The following is a 21237-nucleotide window of genomic DNA, read 5'->3' as shown; positions in this document are numbered from 1 at the left end:
TCCTCTTTTTATCTTCCCATGGGATAAGGATGAGCTCCTATTTTTTAGGAGCTCACCCTTATCCTTTTAGTTCGGCAGCAAGGAGGGGCTTATGCCCCTCCTTTTTTTCTTCTCACGCAAGGAATCAAGGGGCCTACGCCCCTCCCTCATAACCCCTTTAATTAACCACTTAATCAAATGAAATGGTAAGATGGTTTGGGTCTAATGCATGGGTCTAATCCCATTCAAAATAGGATCTATGTGAACCCATTTAAATTTCCTCCAAATCCCAATCTAATTAGGATTTAATTGAACCATGACTCTATTGAACTCTTCAATCCTAATCCAATTAGGAGTCATGAAATTAATTAGATTAAAATTATAATTAATTAGGACTTAAAATAATCCTAATCTAATTAGGATTTAATTAAATTTCAGCCCTAAGCCAATTAGGGCTTTAGAAATCCTACTCCAAGTAGGACTCTAATTTAATTTGAAATTCTAATCCAATTAGGACTCCATAAATCCTACTCCAAGTAGGACTCATGATCAAGTCCAATTAATTAAATCCAATTAATTAAATTAAATTGCAATCCAATTGCAATTATTCCTTCTTCTAACCACTAACTCTTAGCGGGTTAACTATTTATCAATCTAATTGATTATTTGTGATTCCTAATCACATTCAACCATCGGATCGGTCAATACTTCTAATGTGTGTGACCCCATAGGTTCTATTCTGACTGGTAGTGAGATATATTGCGATCTCTATCACAATATCATTGAAAACTCCTTTCAATGGGTTGAAACAATTTCAACTCAACTCACCAGGGATTATCGACCATCAAGATGATCCCTGTGAGTCTCACCATCCACCAGTGACACCTAGCAGTATGTAGTGGCCACCCAGCAGAATAGAATGATGAACCTCTAGGTGCAGTTATCGTATGATACAGTTCTTCTATCGTGGATCCCTACAGATCGGAGGTCATGACTAACTCGTCAAACCCCGTCGTCTGTCATATGTCTTGATTTATTCGATTTGAGTTCGATAGTGGAAAACTCTTTCTCCACTGTATATTATTGCCCTGGCCAAGGTCTTAGAACTCAGTCTAATAAATTACATAGGATCTCTCCTCTTTTATCAAGATCGATAGATTCCATGTAGGTACGTACCCTACTCCTACAGTGAACTTACTGCAGCCAATCTACACTACAAGGACCTATATGACTAGAGACCATATGTATGTGTAGTCAAACTGCAATAACCTTACTGTGAGCAGCCGAAGCACCGCAGGTCAAAGGACCAGTCATACTACTGCAACATCAAGTAAGTCACTGACGAGTGGATAGACATCCAAGTGACTTCTTGTCTTGGTCACACTCAGTACCCTTGTTCTCTAACAAGCACCTGCACTATCACTTCAGTGTCCCTACACTGTGGACTCGAGTCTCGTCCATTCATAAGGAAAGCGATCTGTGCACTGATCGGATCGATCACTGTCCTCGTGATGATCCATTGATCAGGAGCATTTAAAAATTAATCATCAATGATACATGGCTCAAATTCTCAACTCTTGAGAATATGTATCATCATCTTATTAATTCCTTGGACGATTCATAGACACATAAACAATATGAATGAAAAGAATGCCCATTTATTATTCAATAATAATAAAGTCAAGTACAAATTTATGTTCCAGAATTAATAATGTGTCCGCCAGATTGGTTTCTAGGACATACATCTAACAATCTTCCACTTGCACTAAAGTCAATCAGACATATATCTAAGTCCCATCTTCTCAAGGTGGGCTTCAGTCTTCTGCTGACTTAGCTGCTTAGTGAGCGGGTCCGCCATGTTGTCCGTGGAGTCTACTCTCTGCACCTCGACATATTTCTTCTCGAGATAGTCGCGTATGAGGTGAAAGCGCCGCTCTATATGCTTGGACTTCTGATGAGACCTAGGCTCCTTAGCAAGAGCTATGGCGCCATTATTATCGCAGTAGAGTGTGATGGCATCTTATGGCATTACATCTAGCTCTGCAATAAATTTCATAAATCAGAAGGCTTCCTTTGCAGCTTCAGAGGCGGCGATATACTCAGCTTCCATGGTAGAATCAGCAATGATCGGTTGTTTGGAACTCTTCCAATTTACCGTACCACAATTGCACAAGAATACATATCCAGATGTAGACTTTCTATCATCAATATCAATCATAAAGTCTGAATCTGTGTATCCTTCTACCTTTAACTCTGATGCTCCTCCAAAGACTAAAAACAAATCTTTAGTTCTTCTTAAGTACTTAAGAATGTTCTTCACAGCTATCCAGTGCTCTTTGCCTGGATTCGACTGATATCTGCTAGTGACACTCACAGCAAGGGCTATATCAGGTCGTGTACACAGCATGCATACATGAGGCTCCCTGTTGCAGAAGCATAAGGGATCCTGCTCATGCGTTGAATCTCTTCAGATTTGTTGAGGCACATTTTCTTGGAGAGATGAATCCCATGCCTAAGAGGTAATAGACCCCTTTTGGAGTTTTCCATGCTGAACCTTTTCAGCACCTCTTCTATGTACATCTTCTGTGATAGGCTAAGCAACCTCTTAGATCTATCTCTATAGACCTTAATCCCCAAAATGTAGGATGCTTCCCCAAGGTCTTTCATGGAGAACTCTTTTGACAACCAAACCTTGACCGAGGTTAGCATGGGAACATCATTCCCAATCAAGAGGATGTCATCCACGTACAGTACGAGGAACACGACAGCAATCCCACTAACCTTCTTGTAAACACACGGTTCCTCTTCGTTCTTGATGAAATCAAACGATTTGATCGCATCATTGAAACGAGTGTTCCAACTTCGAGATGCTTGCTTTAGTCCATAGATAGACCTTTGCAGCTTGCAGACCTTGTGATCTCCATCACTGGAAGTGAAACCCAAAGGCTGCTCCATATAGATATCTTCATCAAGATATCCATTCAGGAAAACAGTTTTCACATCCATCTGCCAAATTTCATAATCATGAAATGATGCAATGGCAAGCAATGTTCGAATGGATTTCAGCATGGCTACAGGTAAAAAGGTCTCCTGATAGTCAATGCCTTCGCCCTGACTATACCCTTTTGCCACTAGCCTTGCCTTATAGGTCTCTACCTTTCCATCCGAACATATCTTCCTTTTATAGATCCATTTGCATCCAATAGGTACTATACCTTCTAGTGGATCTACTAAAGTCCAGACTTGGTTGGAATACATGAAGTCTATCTCTGACTTCATGGCTTCCAGCCATTTTTCGGAATCGATATCAGATATCGCCTCATTGTAGGTATTGGGATCCTGTATATGTTCCCTATCTCCCATGAGGAACATTTTCTCGGTGTCCTCTACTAGTATACCTAAGTATCTATCGGAAGGATAGGAGACCCTACTAGATCTACGAGGTGGAGGAGGTACTATGTGTACTGGCTCTGTATGAATAGGTTCTATAGGATCCATTACTCGTTGCTTTTCAGAGACTTTCTCTTCAAGCTCAATTTTCCTCTCACTATCTCTATCAAGGATAAACTGTTTTTCCAAGAAGACGGCATGTCGGCTCACAAACACATTGTGATCCTCTGAGATGTAAAAATTGTATCCTAATAACTCTTTAGGATATCCTATGAAACGAGCACTTATGGTCCTAGGCTCTAACTTGTCCGCCTGTAGTCGCTTGACGTGGGCCGGATATCCCCAAATCTTGAGATGACCAAGACTCGGCTTCTTACCATGCCATATCTCATACGGTGTGGTAGGAACGGATTTAGAGGGAACTCCATTCAATAAGTAAATTGCGGATAATAAAGCATCTCCCCAAAGAAACATAGGTAGATCAGTGAAGCTCATCATTGATCTGACCATATCCAATAGAGTCTGATTCCTCCTTTCTGACACCCCGTTGAGTTGAGGTGTTCCTGGAGGCGTCCATTGTGAGACTATGCCATTCTCCTTGAGATAGTCCCGGAATTCCACACTAAGGTATTCTCCTCCCCGATCTGATCGAAGAACCTTAAAGATTTTTTCGATCTGTTTTTCTACTTCATTTCTGAACTCTTTGAACTTTTCAAAAGACTCAGATTTGTATCTCATAAGATACACATACCCATATCGTGAATAGTCATCGGTAAAGGTAATGAAGTACGAATAACGACCCCTGGCTGACACATCAAATGGGCCACACACATCAGTGTATACCAGGGTAAGTATTTCAGTGGTCCTCTCCCCATGTCCTACAAAAGGTAGTCTAGCCATTTTTCCTTGAAGACAGGACTCACAAACTGGATATGACTCGGAAGTCAATGGGCCAAGAAGCCCATCTTTCTCCATTTTGTTCATTCTGTCCTCTCCAATATGGCCAAGCCTGAGGTGCCACAAATACTTCTGGTTTATCTCATGTCTAGATCTTTTAGATCCTATGGCATTCACTACTTGCTCAGACACTATTGCCCAAGGTGACAAGCCAAGAGGGGGGGTGAATTGGTTTCTCTTAATTTTTACTATCTTACTTTAGTCAATTGATGAGTGAGTGAAATTAGAACAATGCACAATACAAACACACAAGAAGTATAGTGGTTCGGTGCTCTCCTAAGCACCTACGTCCACTCCCCAAGCGACCCCTTGGAAATTTACTATAATTCCGCGGATTACAGTTGGATTACTTTTCGGGCTCACAATCCAAAAACCTTTACACTTTGGTTTTCCGGGATCACCAAGAACCTATGTTGGTTTTACGGGCTCACCAACGAACCTTCACAATTGGTTTTATGGATTCACCAATAAACCTACACCATTGGTTTTACGGGCTCACCAACAAATCTTTACAAGGTGATTAAAAAGAAAGAAGAATGTTGAAACTCCTAGATGAGCAAATATAACATTTATAAGCTACAAAGAAGAGTTTAGAGAATAGTTATCGCTTGATGAAACTTCTCTCTTTTTTGTCAGGAATGCTTCACTCTTCAAAGGTGGATGGAGCTCTTAATATCTTTTGGAATCTGCTCAACCACTTTCTTTTGACTCTTGAATGAAGCACTTGGATGAAGAAGATTAGGGCACTTGTCTTTCTTGTGTAAGCTTTGATATTTTGCAAAAGGATGTTTTCTCTGATGAATAGTGTCACTTTAAATAGTTTTCTTCATCCATTGGACAAGCCCCAATGGTTAGAATTCAAAAACTAGCCGTTACTCACTGTTGGGAGGTTTGAAAGTACTTCTGCAGAACTAGCCGTTATACTTCTGCCCGTGCTTGGGTCGACTCAACTTTTACTGGGGTCGACCCAACTTTCACTTGGGTCGACTCAAGCATCATTGGGGTCAACCCTCTCAGAAACCACAGAACCTTGTATTTCAGCCTTCCTTCACTTGGGTCGACTCAACACTTTTTGGGTCGACTCAAGGTTCAGTTGGGTCGACTCAACTTCCACTTGGGTCGACCCTCTCAGTGTTTTCAGAGAACCTATTTTTGAATGTCATTGCCTTTGGGTCGACTCATGTTAACTTGGGGTCGACTCAAGTTTGGGTCGACTCAAGTTTCATTTGGGTCGACCCTCTCAGGGTTTCCAGAGAACTGTTTTCTTGAGGCTTGAGGATTGGGTCGACTCATCCTTTTCTTGGGTCGACCCAAGTACTGTTCATCCGTGCCATTTTTGCAGAAGTGTGCCAGATGGTTTCTTGATGTGCCGGGGTCGACTCAATCAATCTTAGGGTCGACTCAATCAATCTTGGGGTCGACTCAATCCACACTTTGCTGCAACTTAAGGTTGGATTCATCCATATAATCAATGAAATAAACTTTAAACAATTTTGAATATATGTCATGGTAGTGCTACATACTCCAAACAATAAAAATTACTATTGTCCACTTAAGAGTATGTTTCACTTGAAACTTTGCCGAATTAGAATTTAGAATTCACTATCCCTTTCCTATCGCAAATTTTATCTCATTAATAATCATTGAAATACATCTTAATCTCATTATACTAATGTATCGAGAGTGACGGACTTATTAATGATGTATCGAATTAACTTGTAACATACTCTTACATTGTATTAATCATCAAAATACCACTATCATCCTCAGACACATTCACAGACACATCAACATGCAAGTGATAGAGACTGTCATTCATGAAATCACGTGTAACTAATTTATTTCTGAAATAAATAGAACAGCAGTCTTTGTCAAAGGTCAAAACATGACCATCCTGTGCTAAACACGAAACAGAAATCAAATTCCTACTAGTAGCAGGGACATAATAACAGTCTCTAAGTAATAAACTAAATCCAGACGGTAATCACAAAGGATAGGTGCCCACAGCTATAGCAGCAACTCTTGCCCCGTTGCCTATCCTAAGGGTTACTGCACCTTCCGCCAGCCTCCTACTTTCCTTTAGATCCTGCATAGTAGTGCACAAATGAGCACTAGAACTAGAATCTACAACCCAACTAGAAGTAGAAGAAACCGTAAGGTTAGTTTCAAATATGAGCAAGTCTAACATACCTTCAAAAGGTGTGTCTGCCTTTCTGTTCTTCAGGATCTCGAGATATGAAGGGTAGTTCCTTTTCCAGTGGCCATTGACGTTGCAGTGGAAACATTTTTCTTTGTCATCAGTCTTTTTCTTATGAACTTCCTTCTTAAGCTTCTTGTTTTTCTTCTGCTTCTTAGCAGGCTTCTTTTTCTTCCAAGTAGACTTTCTCTTGGAACCAGAAGTCAGCTTAGCAGCTAGAACAGAGCCCCTTGAACCTTTCAAGGCCCCTTCAGCAGTTACCAACATGTTCAACAATTCGGTCTTAGTGCATTCAATTTTATTCATATGGTAGTTTACTATAAACTGACCAAATAAATCAGGAAGGGATTGCAGGATCAGATCTATCTGCAGTTCCTTGTGCATGAACATACCGAGCTTCTCAAGCTCCTCGAGGTCCTTGATCATAGTCAAACAGTGATCATGGACAGACTGCCCCTCGCGCATCTTTGCCTTGAAGAGCCTCTTGGACACTTCAAAGCGTGCAGTGCGGCTCTGCTCACCATACAACTCTTGCAAGTGAGCCAGTATTTCCCTAGTAGTCTTCATGTTCTCATGCTGGCATTGAAGTTCATTAGTCATGGATGCCATGATGTAGCACTTGACCCTAATGTCGTCATCTGTCCACTTTTGATGCGTCTCACGCTGATCATCAGTAGGACGTGCTGGTAACCTGGGGATATCGTTCTCGAGCACATACCCTAGTTTCTCACAATTCAGAACAATTTTCAGGTTTCTAAGCCAGTCTTTGTAATTAGTTCCGGTCAATCGGTTGGTCTTAAGAATACGGGTCAAAGGGTTTGAAGCTGACATTGTGATCTGTAGAGAGTAAAGATTCTAGTTAGACTTTGTACTTGAACTTAATTTGTTCTAAGAACTTTTAAAACAAATATGCTCACACTATTTTCTCGAATTCCTCGTACTCCCCTGATGGAGAAACGAAAATCCTACGCGACTAGAATTTTTAGTGGGTACTGCGGTCTCACCGATTTACATGCCGCCTCACCTAATAGTTATTGGTGACATATAAATGGATGAGTGTACAACTCTTGTACAATGCTTCTAAAGCAAATTGCAGTGGTACATGGTCTCTAAGTGATGAAGACCTCACCTAACAGTTATTGGCCCCATTACTTAGTTAAGTCAGACCCACCGTATAACCGCAGAAATAAAGTCGTCTTTGGGTCCTCCCCTAACAGTTATTGGTGCCCAACCCCACCTTTACCCCACAACATCTCATGTCTAATAGAGAGGTCCAGTCCCCCGATGCAACTTGCCCACTGTGTCCAGCCGAGACAAATCAACACCGAAAAGATCTTAGCAGCTCTACTACGGTGGAAGACCTATGGACTTAATATTGCATAATCAAGTCTTAGTGTTTGCAACTTGAGTTCTTCATAAGAGGTAATCGAACAATTGGCCAGGTAAGCAGGTGGGAGGCTCTCCTTACTCAGAGAGTAAGGTCCTAATTAAGTAACTACCTTTTAGGATTGCCTAGACACCAATTAGATCAATTAATCTAATATGACTAACTCATGTTAGTTCATCCTTGACTGATTAGGGAGGTTTCGATTTAGGTCTCACTCGATCACGTATTCACATCTCATGCAAATATAAATCTACCCGCATAAACATAAGCATTAAACATCCAGGCATTTATCAAAAATAAATATAATGGTGATGATCATGGATCCAGGATGGGGTCATTTTACAAGCACATGCACGTCAATTGGTTTGATCGTCTTTAACTCTTGACTTGATCTTGATCCCTTAGGTCCAATTGTGATCAACTCCTTGATCCATCTTCAATCAACCCTTGATCTCGATCCGCACATGTTGAGCTTGTTGATGTACATATCGATCAACCATCGACGTGCAACATACATCACAGATTACATCCCAGATTGCTTTAAAAATTAAATAAAAATAAAAATAAAATTACAACCCTTTTTTATGAGACACGCAGGTCTCTAATACATGAATTTAAGATGCACGCAGGCATCTGAAAAATTAAACTTACATGCATCACAGAACATCGCAGAACATTTCAGCACATTCATAAGGGTCTATCCATGATCATCACCATACGCATCTCATGCATAAAAATTATTTTCAGATCTAATATTTAACTGATTATTTTATCTCATGACTTGCTGATCATGCTAGATTTGACTCTAAACATTTGTAATCACATTATCAAAGCATTAGAATCATTAATCTAAGCATCTAAAAATTAGTATGCAGAAAAATCAGCAAGCTGAAAATTCTGCATACATAAATTTCAGCAAGCATAATCCCTTAAATTTCAGATCTAAAATATCTTGAAAAATTTAATTCTAATCTTAATCTACATAACCATGGCTCTGATACCATTGTTAGCATCCCTCATATGCCATGAAAATTTCGAAATAATTTTCAGATTGCAACGGAAAAATATATGCAGGATCCGTTCATCGCATGAACGTATTTTAAAACCTTTCGTTTGTAAATAGATTAGAATTAAATTATTTTAAACTGTTTTAAAATTATTAAGAAGATCAGATCTTTACCTTGTGCGGGTACATGGTCTCCGCAAATCTGATTTACGTGGTATTTGATCAAGGCTCAGTGGAAGCCGCACACGTGTCCGGCCTCTACGGGTATCCACACGAAGCAATGAGTCAATCGAAGCATTTGGATCTTCCTGGGGTGCTAACTCCCTTGCAGAGATGGCTTTAGATGGTTGATATCCTCCCTATCATTCAACTCTTGAATGCCTAAGGGAGGAGGAAGAAGAATGATGGATCAAAGGAAGAAGAAACAAGGCCTTTTCAGCCTTTTCTTTTTCTCCTGCGTTGGATCCAAGAAAGAGGAAGAAGAACGCCACGCCTTGATTTCTTTTTCTCCCTTTTCTCTTGCGGCTGGAAGGAGGAATGAAAGGAGAAGAGTTGCCGCCGAGATCCCCAGAAGAACTCATGAGAGGAGGGGTCGAACCCCTCCTCTTTTTATCTTCCCATGGGATAAGGATGAGCTCCTATTTTTTAGGAGCTCACCCTTATCCTTTTAGTTTGGCAGCAAGGAAGGGCTTATGCCCCTCCTTTTTTTCTTATCATGCAAGGAATAAAGGGGCCTACGCCCCTCCCTCATAACCCCTTTAATTAACCACTTAATCAAATTAAATGGTAAGATGGTTTGGGTCTAATGCATGGGTCTAATCCCATTCAAAATAGGATCTATGTGACCCATTTAAATTTCCTCCAAATCCCAATCTAATTAGGATTTAATTGAACCATGACTCTATTGAACTCTTCAATCCTAATCCAATTAGGAGTCATGAAATTAATTAGATTAAAATTATAATTAATTAGGACTTAAAATAATCCTAATCTAATTAGGATTTAATTAAATTTCAGCCCTAAGCCAATTAGGGCTTTAGAAATCCTACTCCAAGTAGGACTCTAATTTAATTTGAAATCCTAATCCAATTAAGACTCCATGAATCCTACTCCAAGTAGGACTCGTGATCAAGTCCAATTAATTAAATCCAATTAATTAAATTAAATTGCAATCCGATTGCAATTATTCCTTCTTCTAACCACTAACTCTTAGTGGGTTAACCATTTATCAATCTAATTGATTATTTGTGATTCCTAATCACATTCAACCATTGGATCGGTCAATACCTCTAATATGTGTGACCCCATAGGTTCTATTCTGACTGGTAGTGAGAAATATTGCGATCTCTATCACAATATTATTGAAAACTCCTTTCAATGGGTTGAAACAATTTCAACTCAACTCACCAGGAATTATCGACCATCAAGATGATCCCTGTGAGTCTCACCATCCACCAGTAACACCTAGCAGTATGTAGTGGCTACCCAGCAGAATAGAATGATGAACCTCTAGGTGCAGTTATCGTATGATACAGTCCTTCTATCGTGGATCCCTACAGACCGGAGGTCATGGATAACTCATCATACCCCGTCGTCTGTCATATGTCTTGATTTATTCGACTTGAGTTCGATAGTGGAAAACTCTTTCTCCACTGTATATTATTGCCCTAGCCAAGGTCTTAGAACTCAGTCTAATAAATTACATAGAATCTCTCCTCTTCTATCAAGATCGATAGATTCCATGTAGGTACGTACCCTACTCCTACAGTGAACTTACTGCAGCCAATCTACACTACAAGGACCCATATGACTAGAGACCATGTGTATATGTAGTCAAACTACAATAACCTCACTGTGAGCAGCCGAAGCACCGCAGGTCAAAGGACCAGTCATACTACTGCAACATCAAGTAAGTCACTGACGAGTGGATAGACATCCAAGTGACTTCTTGTCTTGGTCACGCTCAGTACCCTTGTTCTCTAACAAGCACCTACACTATCACTTCAGTGTTCCTACACTGTGGACTCGAGTCTCGTCCATCCATAAGGAAAGCGATCTGTGCACTGATCGGATCGATCACCGTCCTCGTGATGATCCATTGATCAGGAGTATTTAGAAATTAATCACCAATGATACATGGCTCAAATTCTCAACTTTTGAGAATATGTATCATCATCTTATTAATTTTTTGGACGATTCATAGACACATAAACAATATGAATGAAAAGAATGCCCATTTATTATTCAATAATAATAAAGTCAAGTACAAATTTATGTCCCAGAATTAATAATGTGTCCGCCAGATTGGCTTCTAGGGCATACATCTAACACTTCCATGATCAACGTCCGAATCATCCCATGGCATCTTCCATCTTCAGCGCGTCTCCTCCCTTCCGAAGTCAAGTCGTGATCCAAGCTTCCACTGTGGCCGTGATCGGCTCCTCCCACCAGCCCACGGGTCATCACCTCCTCACAGCATCCCGCAATCCCAGCCTCCGACGCCGCGTCCGAGCTCCATGGATCATCGACCCCCTACTCCGCAATCCGCCCAGTGATCCTGTGCTGTGATCAAGCCGCCATCTCAGCCTCCCATCTCCTCTTCTTCCGGTCACAGCAGCCATCCATCTGCATCCAGCTTCCACGCCTTCCTCCGAGAAATCCCCGCTTCCCCCTTCCGGATTCAAGGCGTCCTCAACGTCCGCCCTCTCCTTCTTCCCGTGAATCACCCCCTCCACGGATCAAGCTCCCACGTCCGCTCCGTGTCCTGGCAAATCCCCCAAAACCTGCGACTGTTACTCCATCAAGGATCCATCGCCGGCTTCAAGGCTCGGGCGATCTATAAGAAGGGGCTCTCGGTTGTGAAACAGAGGGGAGGTGGTGGCCGGCGGGTCCAAGAAAGAGGAGGAGTCGGCTGGGTGTTGAGCCAAAGAACAGGGGAGAGCTCTGTTTCTTTTGGAGAAGAGAGAAAGAAAAAAAAAGGGAGGAAGAAGAGCTCTGTTTTCCAAATAATATTTTATGTTATTTTTTTGGAAGCTCTACCGAGGGAGAGAAACAATGCAATTGTTTATTTTTCTTTCTTTGTTTTTATGTTTTATTCTGTAGAAGGAGAAAGCATTAGGCTTCCAATCTTCACTTTATTTTTGTACTTGTCCTTTTAATGCAATCTATAAATCTCTTTTTATGCAATTTATATTCTAAGTTTCAGTTTCTACAATTTATTTTATGGGTACTGGAAATCTTATTTAAATATTTTTTTCTTGCTGTTTGACTGCTACTCTGCATTAGACTTTGATTCCAAGTATCTGTCTTTTCGTTATTTTCAAATAAAAAATATTTTTCGGTAGACTAGAGAATCCATCAGCATCCTCAAAATAATATTTTTCTTCTATCATTCAAAAATCGATTTCGAATCTGAGTGAACGTTTTAATTTTTATGCAACTCCAATCGCCTCCCTATGGATCGACCTCTTACGACCACTATTCTTCGAGTAGAACAGGTAAGAGTAAAATTAATTTAAACTTTGTTTGTCGGTTCTAACAACGATTTGTTTAGCATATTTTTAGATAAACAGGAGTCCGACAATATGAGTCAACAAGCAAACAATTAATTAAGAACTCTTTCTAACTTTAGACTGAAAATTTTGAACTCAATGTAACATTGGACACGCAAAATGTTGGACCCAAACTCTTTAACTCAAGACCCAAATGCCCAATGTAAATTCAGGTTTTGGAATGAGTCAACAAGCAAACAACTAATTAAGGACTCTTTCTAACTTTGGACTGAAAATTTTGAACTCAATGTAACATTGAAAACGCCCAATGTTAGACCCAAACATCTTAACTCAAGACTCCTAATTGACCAGAACTTTCAAAACAACTAAGACTCTTAAAGACTCATGCATATGCTGCATCATGGTTGCTGTCCGTGAAGTCTCCAAACGTGAACTTGACGCACCCCATGGAGAGTCCTTCTTTGAGTGGAATAGGTCCCCGCATTGGTGCTATTTGGACTGATGGTTGACGCAATAGAAAGCCCCAAATACTGTGAAACAAATCTGCTGGTTGGTGCCCTTTGGATAGTCCTTCTGCAAGTGAAATTTTCCCTACCAGTTGGCGCCCTCAAAGAGTCTCAAACCGAGTGGAATTCTGCTACTAATGGGCGCCCATTGGAGTGCCCCAAATGGCATGTAATCATGCTGTTGCGCTGGCCTCTGAATGGCGCACACGTAGAGCCCCAACCAGAGTGGAACTAGGCTGATGCATGGCGTGCTTGAGCAATCCCAAGTGGTTGATCGCTTGAAGAGTCCTCGTTGGACGGTAACTCTTGGACCCAATGTGTTTTGGCGCTAGAACTCGTAGACCCAATGTGTTTTGGCGCTGGAACTCGTGAACCCAATGTGTTTTGGGCATGCCCAAGTAAGGAGCCAAACTCCACGTACGTCTTTGTTGACTTGGGCTTCTGCTCCTGCATCACATTGTAACCTCTCAAAGTCTCAAGGTAGTGATCCATTTTCTTGAACCTATGGTAAAGGTCGGCCTCCCTTTTGGAGATCCTCTCTAATCGGTGATGGGACGAATGTCCTAGAGTCGATTCCTCCCAATACTGCAAGCTTGGGGATTGGTGCCTCCTCTCTCGCCCTGTGCTCTATAGATGAGAATAATGACTACATTGGGCCCATCTTGAACTCAGATAACAGGAATGATGACTCGGCTGCAATGGGGTCCTCATGATCTTTCGGTGCATAAGCCCATTGCGATGGCTGTTGAGGCTACGATTGCTGCTGTTGCTGGTTAGTAGCTATCTTTTGTAAATTCTAGATAGTGGTAGTCAATATCTAAACCTATTGTATAAGCATACAGAACTGCTCAGTGGTGGCTGGTGGGTTAGGCTATGGCTCCTATGTATAAGCATAAAGAGTTTGTCAGACTTCAAGGTTATATTTTGCTAGGTGACTACGGTCTCCGCCTATGTTCTCCTTGACTTCATAGCTATGTGTGTCCTGCTTGATCAATCAGACCTCAAAAGAAGGGATCAAGTCCCTCTAGCACCCAGTTGCTGTTCGGAACTGGCCTGACCAAGTTACTGAGTTAACAAGGTTCCTGGAGATCTTGGCATGTCCACCGTCCGAATCAAAAAGATCAGATGGGGTTGTTGTATACCTCCACGACAGTGGTCCGGTGGCTGCTGCACTCGATTGCCGATGATCTTAATGCCGAGCACCCTTGAGTTGGTGTTGGACGGTGAAGCAACTATTTCAACCAATGCCCCAATATTGGCTCCAACCTAAAATAAAAAAATAAAAAAGTACAACCATCAGAGTGTGTTCGGCAAAGGACCCTCAAATTAAGTCAAACACAGCTCTTAGAAAATAAGAAGATGCCTAAGAGGAGCAGAGAGGCTGCATAAGAAGATTGAAAGAGAACTTACCTAGAGGGTACTCGAGAATGCAATATGTAGGTAAGGGCCGGAGCCAGCTACCAAGTAGTTTAAGGTCATATGATATTTAATAAGATAACAAACTACGTATCTTTCTCATGAATCGCGCTCGCGCTTCTCGATCGCGAGGATTTGCTCGAAGGTTGCATTTGTTAGAAAATAGTTAACGATCATGGCTTAGTTGTTGCTAGCTGGAGAGAGAATTTGAAATGCAGAGAACTCTTCATACGCCTTTTGGGTCGACCACATAATATGCTTTGAATGATCAGCCCACAACTAGGCAATGAACTTTTATTGGTTGGTTTGCTTTAAAAGCAGAGGTCGGTCCCAATATATATGAAGTGGGAATTGGCAGCAATATTCATGATAAAATTTACATGGACAAAGAGATTGTTTTCAAATCTCAAGTATTCATATTATAATAGTATAAATGAGAAGAAAAAAAGATAGTATGGGACAGATTTATAGCAAGTTTAGTAAGGATAATAATAACATTTATTATTCCTTTGACATCAGTAACCGCTATTTTCAATAATGATCTAATTTTGTTGTTTTCTGTATGAAGCTGGTTGAGAATAAAAAATATTATTTTAATATTGTTTGAGAATGAGTAAGCAGAAAAATATGAATTATCATTATTATTATTTTATTAAAGTGGATGACATGTTCTGGCTTAAACAGGAATTTAAAACTATACTAGAATCGCAGGAGTGTCGCAATCTAAACGAGAAGTTCTAGCTAAACCCATGACGGAACCAAACGGTGGGACAGCTGACGTGGTGGTCTGAATTATTTACTTATTAAATAACGTCTTATGGGAATAAGTTAAGTTAATGGGCAGATGGACACTATTGGATATTCCCTAACACAGATCGGTTCTCCTTTGATTACTAGAAGTAGAACTTTCTTGCCAGCCTCTTAGAAGTTAATCTTCCTATGGATTCTCTGTACCAAGTAAACCAAAAAATTTATTTTACACAATTCTAAAATCGCCGTTTGAAAATTTATATAAGATAAACCCAAAGTCTGAAGATAAACCTTAAAATTATAATTATATATATATATATATATATTATATTAGATGTATCCTATCAGCGGTGCATCATAGAAACATTTAAGAAAGATTAGAATTCATAAAATTTAGAGCTTATTGGATGATAAACGAAACTCATAGGGATAAAAACTCTGGTCGGTATGGTGCGCTGATGATATGATGCCAGTGGTGTATGGTATAAAACCTTCTTCTATAATTTTTAGCTGATGCTGATGTGGTGCTGGTGCTGGTGCTGGACGCCATTCGGTGTACAAGTGAGACACGAAATTACCGGGGCGGAAAATGGGTGAACGTTAAAAAAAATCTCGATGGGGCCCACGTCCATTATTTATGTCGACTGGTGGTGGTCCCCGATGCCGCGATTCACGTGGACGGCAGGCGGCCCACGTGGCGTGACGGTGACCGGTGGGGCCCGTGGCCGACCTGTCTCGCACGCCAGCTTTCACTAAATAAAGAGCGCCGGAGGTCATCGCCAGGTCAGCGTCTGTTGGCGCCTTTAGCTCTGGTGGGACCTCAGCCCACCGCCCCGCTGCAGTTCTTCTTCCTCGTGGGGCCCGCAGGGGTCTGCTTTCCAGCTACGCCCGGTACATGTCCTGCTGACCTGGGCCTACTGCCGTACGCCACGTGGACAGACACAGGTGTCTTGGTTATGGGAAAAGCTAGCATGATGGGAGGTTGAGGTTAACGGGTGCCAAACTCGTGATGGATATTTTTCCGTTTCTTTTACGGAACTTTGCTGTTGTCACCCTCTTGTAACCTCCTCTCAATAAAGTTATATCATGCGAAGAAAACATGATTGGATATTACTGTTCAAATGATTCCCAACACCATCCAATGTTGTCCGACCCAACTTGTCCTTGTCATGCATACAACAACGTTACAAATAGAAGTGGTTTTCTAGCCCAAGGTAGACGTCTAGCTAGCTGGTATAAGTTTGCAACAAAATATCATTATGACCCGGTACTTTCTAATTCACGCATATAATTACATTGCACAACAAGAAATGAAGCGGTAAAAAATCTTATACATCATGAGTTTGATAACTTTTTTTTTACGATATTATTATGCTGTGATACAACTGTTCCATTTAATATTTACGACTTATGTGTTTGGAAGGAATTGGCATGAACATATATCAGATTGGTTAACTAATAGTTCCGCCAATATAATTTTCTTATTGTCTTTTGCCCTTGCTCAGCACTTTAAACTGTATAAATTGTAGGCAAATGATTCATAATGACTTATGTGGCTTGTTTTATCGGAATTCTACAAAATTTTGCTGCTATTTTACCACCGTTCAAAATAATAAGTAATGGCTTATATGTTCAAACAAGTGCAAATATTAGTTAAATAATTTCTTGGCGAGTAAATGTTGCGAGTCTAAACGTTTTATAGGAATAAAAATATGAAAATACCTTAGGATTAAAGTAGAGATCATGTAGTATTTCAGAAGGAAAAGCAAGACCACCGAGGTGGTAGCACGGTGGGAACAGAGCTTTAATTCTACCGGAGTGGCCTAAGTTCGAAACGCATGAGCGTCGATTCAATACGGAGACCGGAAACCCTCCGCATGGTTTGCCCGGTGAAGCCGCTATTTGATATGTCGTTACTTAGGTGGTGCTAGTGTGACGTACTTATACAGGGATAGAGCTGCCACGCTGGTGGGGCTCTGCCACGGATGGAAAGGGTATAAGTAAAAAATATTTTACCCGCATCGAACACTCTCTAGTGGAGAGGGGGGCTAATTAATGGAGGTTGCTATGCGGTTCTCCTCAACCTTCTCTTTCCTTTTCTTAAGCACATTAAAAATAAAAATTAAAAAAAAATAAAAATAAAAAACCGAGGAGGAAAAGCGAGAGTGTCAATATCAACTTTTTAGTATTAAGAAAATGTAAACAACAAAAAGGTGCACGCATGTATTTTTCTTAGTAATATGTGACAGGTTGCCTTCAAAGATTCTCCCACTGGCAGTCCAATATAAATATCGACTCCCCCCCTCCAACACCATCCCACCCCACCACGCTTTCCTCCACCACCTCCGATCATTTGCCTCTCCCTTCCACCGGCTTCAGCCTCCGTACGTCTTGTTAAGCTCCTCTCACCAACTTTCCTCCTCTTATCTCTCCCATGGCTACCGTCGAGGTGATCCACTTCTCTATACTTTTCCCCCCGTTAACAAACATGTCTCCATGTCCCTGGACTGGATTACAGCTTCTTCACAAGATCGCTTACGTTTTATTTCGCCACAGTTTATTAGCTTACCATGTAACCGAGGTAAAATAGATGATGATGATGCAAATTTTGACCTAGATCTGGTCTCCAAGTTGTCTGAATAGATCCACCAGATCCTGATAGATTGCTATATGGTTTCCAAATTTTAAAATTAGTCGACAAGGTGATCTGTGATAAGTTGTGCTAAGCCAGTTCCTGGCCTTTTGAGGCAAATTTGTAGACGAGATGGTTGACACCAAGTAAGTTAGGGAGGAAGTCTTCGGTTCCTCTTGATTCAAAATCATCATTTTTGTGAGAGTTGTAAACGTAGGAACACCCATATTGATCATGGTTTGAATTATCTGGACGCTAGTCAGATCTATGGTCTTGGATTTGGATAGGATAGAGTTCTGGACGGAACCATTTAGATCTGAAAGTTCTGAATCTTAGTTTATTAATAACTGGGCTAGATCTAGTGGATTTTAGTTCACTTCTAATAAAATTGCGAGGTCTGGTGTGGGGCCTCGATCGGGGTCCGAATTTTTGACAGGTCGGGCATCAGGGTTGATTTTAATCAACAAGATCCACTTGTATTCCATATCACTGTTAGTTTAGTGCAACCTGGTTACTAGTCCGTTCATTTTTACGGTTTTTTGTCCAATATTTTTCAGAAAATTTGTGAAAGTGAAATAGACATTCCGTTTTTTTTTTTTTTTCAACAAAATTTTGTATCATATTTTAAATAGCTCTAATATTATATTTTCTTTGTGATCATATTTAGCTTTAATTTGAGCAATCAACAACAATCTAAAACAATCTCATGATGCTAGAATTATCAATTTTTGTATACTTAAATATTTTATAAATGTAATATATAATAATATAAAATATATATTTAATATGAGTTACATGTACCATGTATAGTTATTCATTTATTTGCGGGGGGACTTGTATCCAATTTAGTGATCTACCATATGTAGACATGTATTATTTGTGGAGGCATGCTATATCTTTCTTCTAACACTAGGAACACTATTTTTTATTACATTTGGCTGTTAACGGTAGACCCTAAGCCGGTCAACAAAAATCCAGCTTGACTAATAAATTTTGCTGCCCGACGGTGGAACGATCTTAGAGCCCAAACATAATGAAGCTCCAAATATTTCAATCCAAAACTCAAATTCAGTTGGGTGGACTAAGTCACGCTGGTTCGGACCATATCCTAAAATGATTTCGATCATGCCCATGACATTGGTATAACTTGGATTAGATGAAGATATACCTACGTCATGGGCATATTTAGACTCGCCTGATCCATATTGGAGACGCATGGAGCTAACCAGTTTGGGCCTATGAACTATAAGCATGGAGCATTCTTCGTTTCTCGATTATTACAAAGGTGGCGGTTTTGGACACGCAGGTGGGAACAACTCCGGTCATCGAGGCTCCGACAGAAGCTCCGGCCGTCCCTGCAGAAGCCGAACCAGCTCCCGCGCCGACCGCTGAGCCGGTAGCCGAGACTGAGCCCGCTGCACCCCCCGTCGAAGAGTCCAAAGAAGAAGCCCCAGCCGCCGCACCCGAGAAGCCGGCCCCAGATGCACCAGCAGCGGCAGAGCCCGAGGAGAAGCCTCTTGAAGAGCCTGCAGTCGAGGTGCCGGAGGCCAAGGCCGAACCAGAGGCTGAGGAACCGAAAGAAGAACCAAAGCCAGAGCCAGAACCGGAGGCCCCTGCTTCTGAAGCCGAGAAGCCCGCTGAAGTGGTCGTCGAGAAGCCAACCGGGGAGGAGCCCAAGGCTGTCGAGGAGGCGGCGCCACCAGCAGTGGAGGAGGAGGCGAAGGCCGAGGTGGCAGAGGAGAAGGCCGCTATCTCGGAGTAAATAAGATAATGCTATGGCTTGTGTGTTTTGTTTGATTAGATGGGGGTTTAGTTTAAGGTTTTCGATATTATTATATCTAAAAATAATGGTTACCTTTAAATAATCAAAAACTAGCTATTATATGGTATTAGAGCTACGAAGTGGGGAGGCTATAATCCTATTTATGGGTGTGTTTTACTTAGTGGATCGGAATTGGTATTGTGCTTTTGGTGTCCTTGATCTGCTGTGTCTATTTTGTAGTCTTCGTTCTTCTTATGTTTTTGGTGATCGAGTGCTCTATCTAGGCTGTGGGCTTTCTGTTGTATTTATCAATTAAGATTGTCTTATGATTTCCTTGATCTATAATGGTGATGTACATAAGGTTGCACTAGTCATATACAAGTCCATCCAGCTGCCAAGAATTCTACAAGCTATATAATGTAAAAAAAGTGATACGATAGTCCATTCATATTGCAAGCTCAGCTTCCGGTGCCGACGTAATTTGGAATTGCTCAATCGAACCGGTGAGTTTGATTAGCATAAATAGATTCAGTTAACAAACCCATTTCCACCGTCCATATAGGTAGATTTTTTTTCTTTTTGAAAAAGTAATGCGAACTGACCATTGCTGCTCTAATATTCATGCACTCAGTGGAGCCTTTCTACGAACACCATGAGCTCGGCGGTGATGGCTGGTGAGACGGAAGAGATGGCCAAAGGGGTGGCGGCCAATACATGCAGGCGGCCAAAATGCCGGCTGGCAGCGAAGCAAGGCCGCTTTCGAGAGGGGCCGAGACCACCCCCTCGTGGTTCACAGTGGCCCAGGCTCCACTCGGCAGCCGGCGTGGACCAACCATCATATCTCGAAAAAGGAACTCAAGATCCTCTAGCGCCACTTCACCGAGATGCTGGAGTTGCCATCGGATCGAGTGAAGAGGTCCCGGACCGCCTGGGCGACGACGGCGGTGGTCATCCAGAGCTTAGGGCAGAGGGTGTCGACAGATTGGGTGGCCCAGGAGCTGTGGGTCGGGGGCCCATTGGAGGACGACGTGGATGTCTTTCCAATGGCGGAGGAGTTCCTCACCATCTGTTTCAAGAGCAGGGAGGACCGGGATGCCACGTTGGAGAATAGGTTGTGGCTAGTGGCAGGCCAGCTGCTGTCCATGGAAGAATGGAAGCCGGACTTTGGTCCGGGTATCAACACAGTCAGCTGCATGACGGTCTAGATCCAGCTTCCGTGCCTTCCACTGGAATACTGGGAGCGGGAGACCATACTGGACATCGTGGCGGCGGGCTAGCTGCTGGCCCTGGACGATTTCACCGTCCAACTTCGAAAGTTAGGGTATGCTAGGTTGAAGATCGAGATCAATGTTCTCGACCCCCTCAAGCTGGGCATCTTCATCCAAGGGGAGAAGCAGAGGTTCTGACAGGTCTTCGTATATGAGAACCTGCCGGCCTTTTGTTTTTCTTATGCCCGAACCGATCACGTGGAGATGCAGTCCCTCCCTGTGCTAGAGCCAAAGGAAGAAGCGGATCGGGGCCCTCTCCCCACGCCGATGGTGGTGAAGGCTCCGATCAAGGGGTTGGTGCAAGCTGAGGTCGTGGGGGCTGAGCGGGGTCACGGGACGATGTTCAGCCCCTGGCTGGCCACCAGCCGCATCCGCCAGTCGAGGTCGGCCGGCGTCAAGGCAAGGGTGAGGAAGGAGGCCGCTCACACCCCCGAGTCGGCCTCAGGGACGGCCTACTCCAACTTGAGGTCAAGCT

At 42.0% G+C, this 21237-nt stretch overlaps 1 protein-coding gene across 2 annotated transcripts; it reads left to right on the top strand.

Annotated features, from left to right (window-relative positions):
* The first annotated feature begins 17331 nt into the window (after nucleotides 1-17331).
* Nucleotides 17332-19836, top strand: LOC103698083 (protein TsetseEP-like). Of its 2 annotated transcripts, none has more exons than XM_039133884.1 (2): nucleotides 17332-17549; nucleotides 19039-19836. In XM_039133884.1, exons 1-2 carry the CDS (start codon nucleotides 17535-17537, stop codon nucleotides 19492-19494), a joined length of 471 nt encoding a protein of 156 aa, XP_038989812.1. In that variant the 5' UTR covers nucleotides 17332-17534; the 3' UTR covers nucleotides 19495-19836. The 2 variants fall into 2 exon arrangements, with proteins under 2 accessions (XP_038989812.1, XP_038989811.1); XM_039133883.1 differs by having other exon boundaries at nucleotides 17396-17681.
* The last annotated feature ends 1401 nt before the right edge of the window (nucleotides 19837-21237 follow it).

The sequence above is a fragment of the Phoenix dactylifera genome, chromosome 14 (assembly GCF_009389715.1).
Source record: "Phoenix dactylifera cultivar Barhee BC4 chromosome 14, palm_55x_up_171113_PBpolish2nd_filt_p, whole genome shotgun sequence".
In the NCBI taxonomy this organism is placed as follows: domain Eukaryota; kingdom Viridiplantae; phylum Streptophyta; class Magnoliopsida; order Arecales; family Arecaceae; genus Phoenix; species Phoenix dactylifera.
This window is presented reverse-complemented; position numbering and strand designations above follow the sequence as displayed.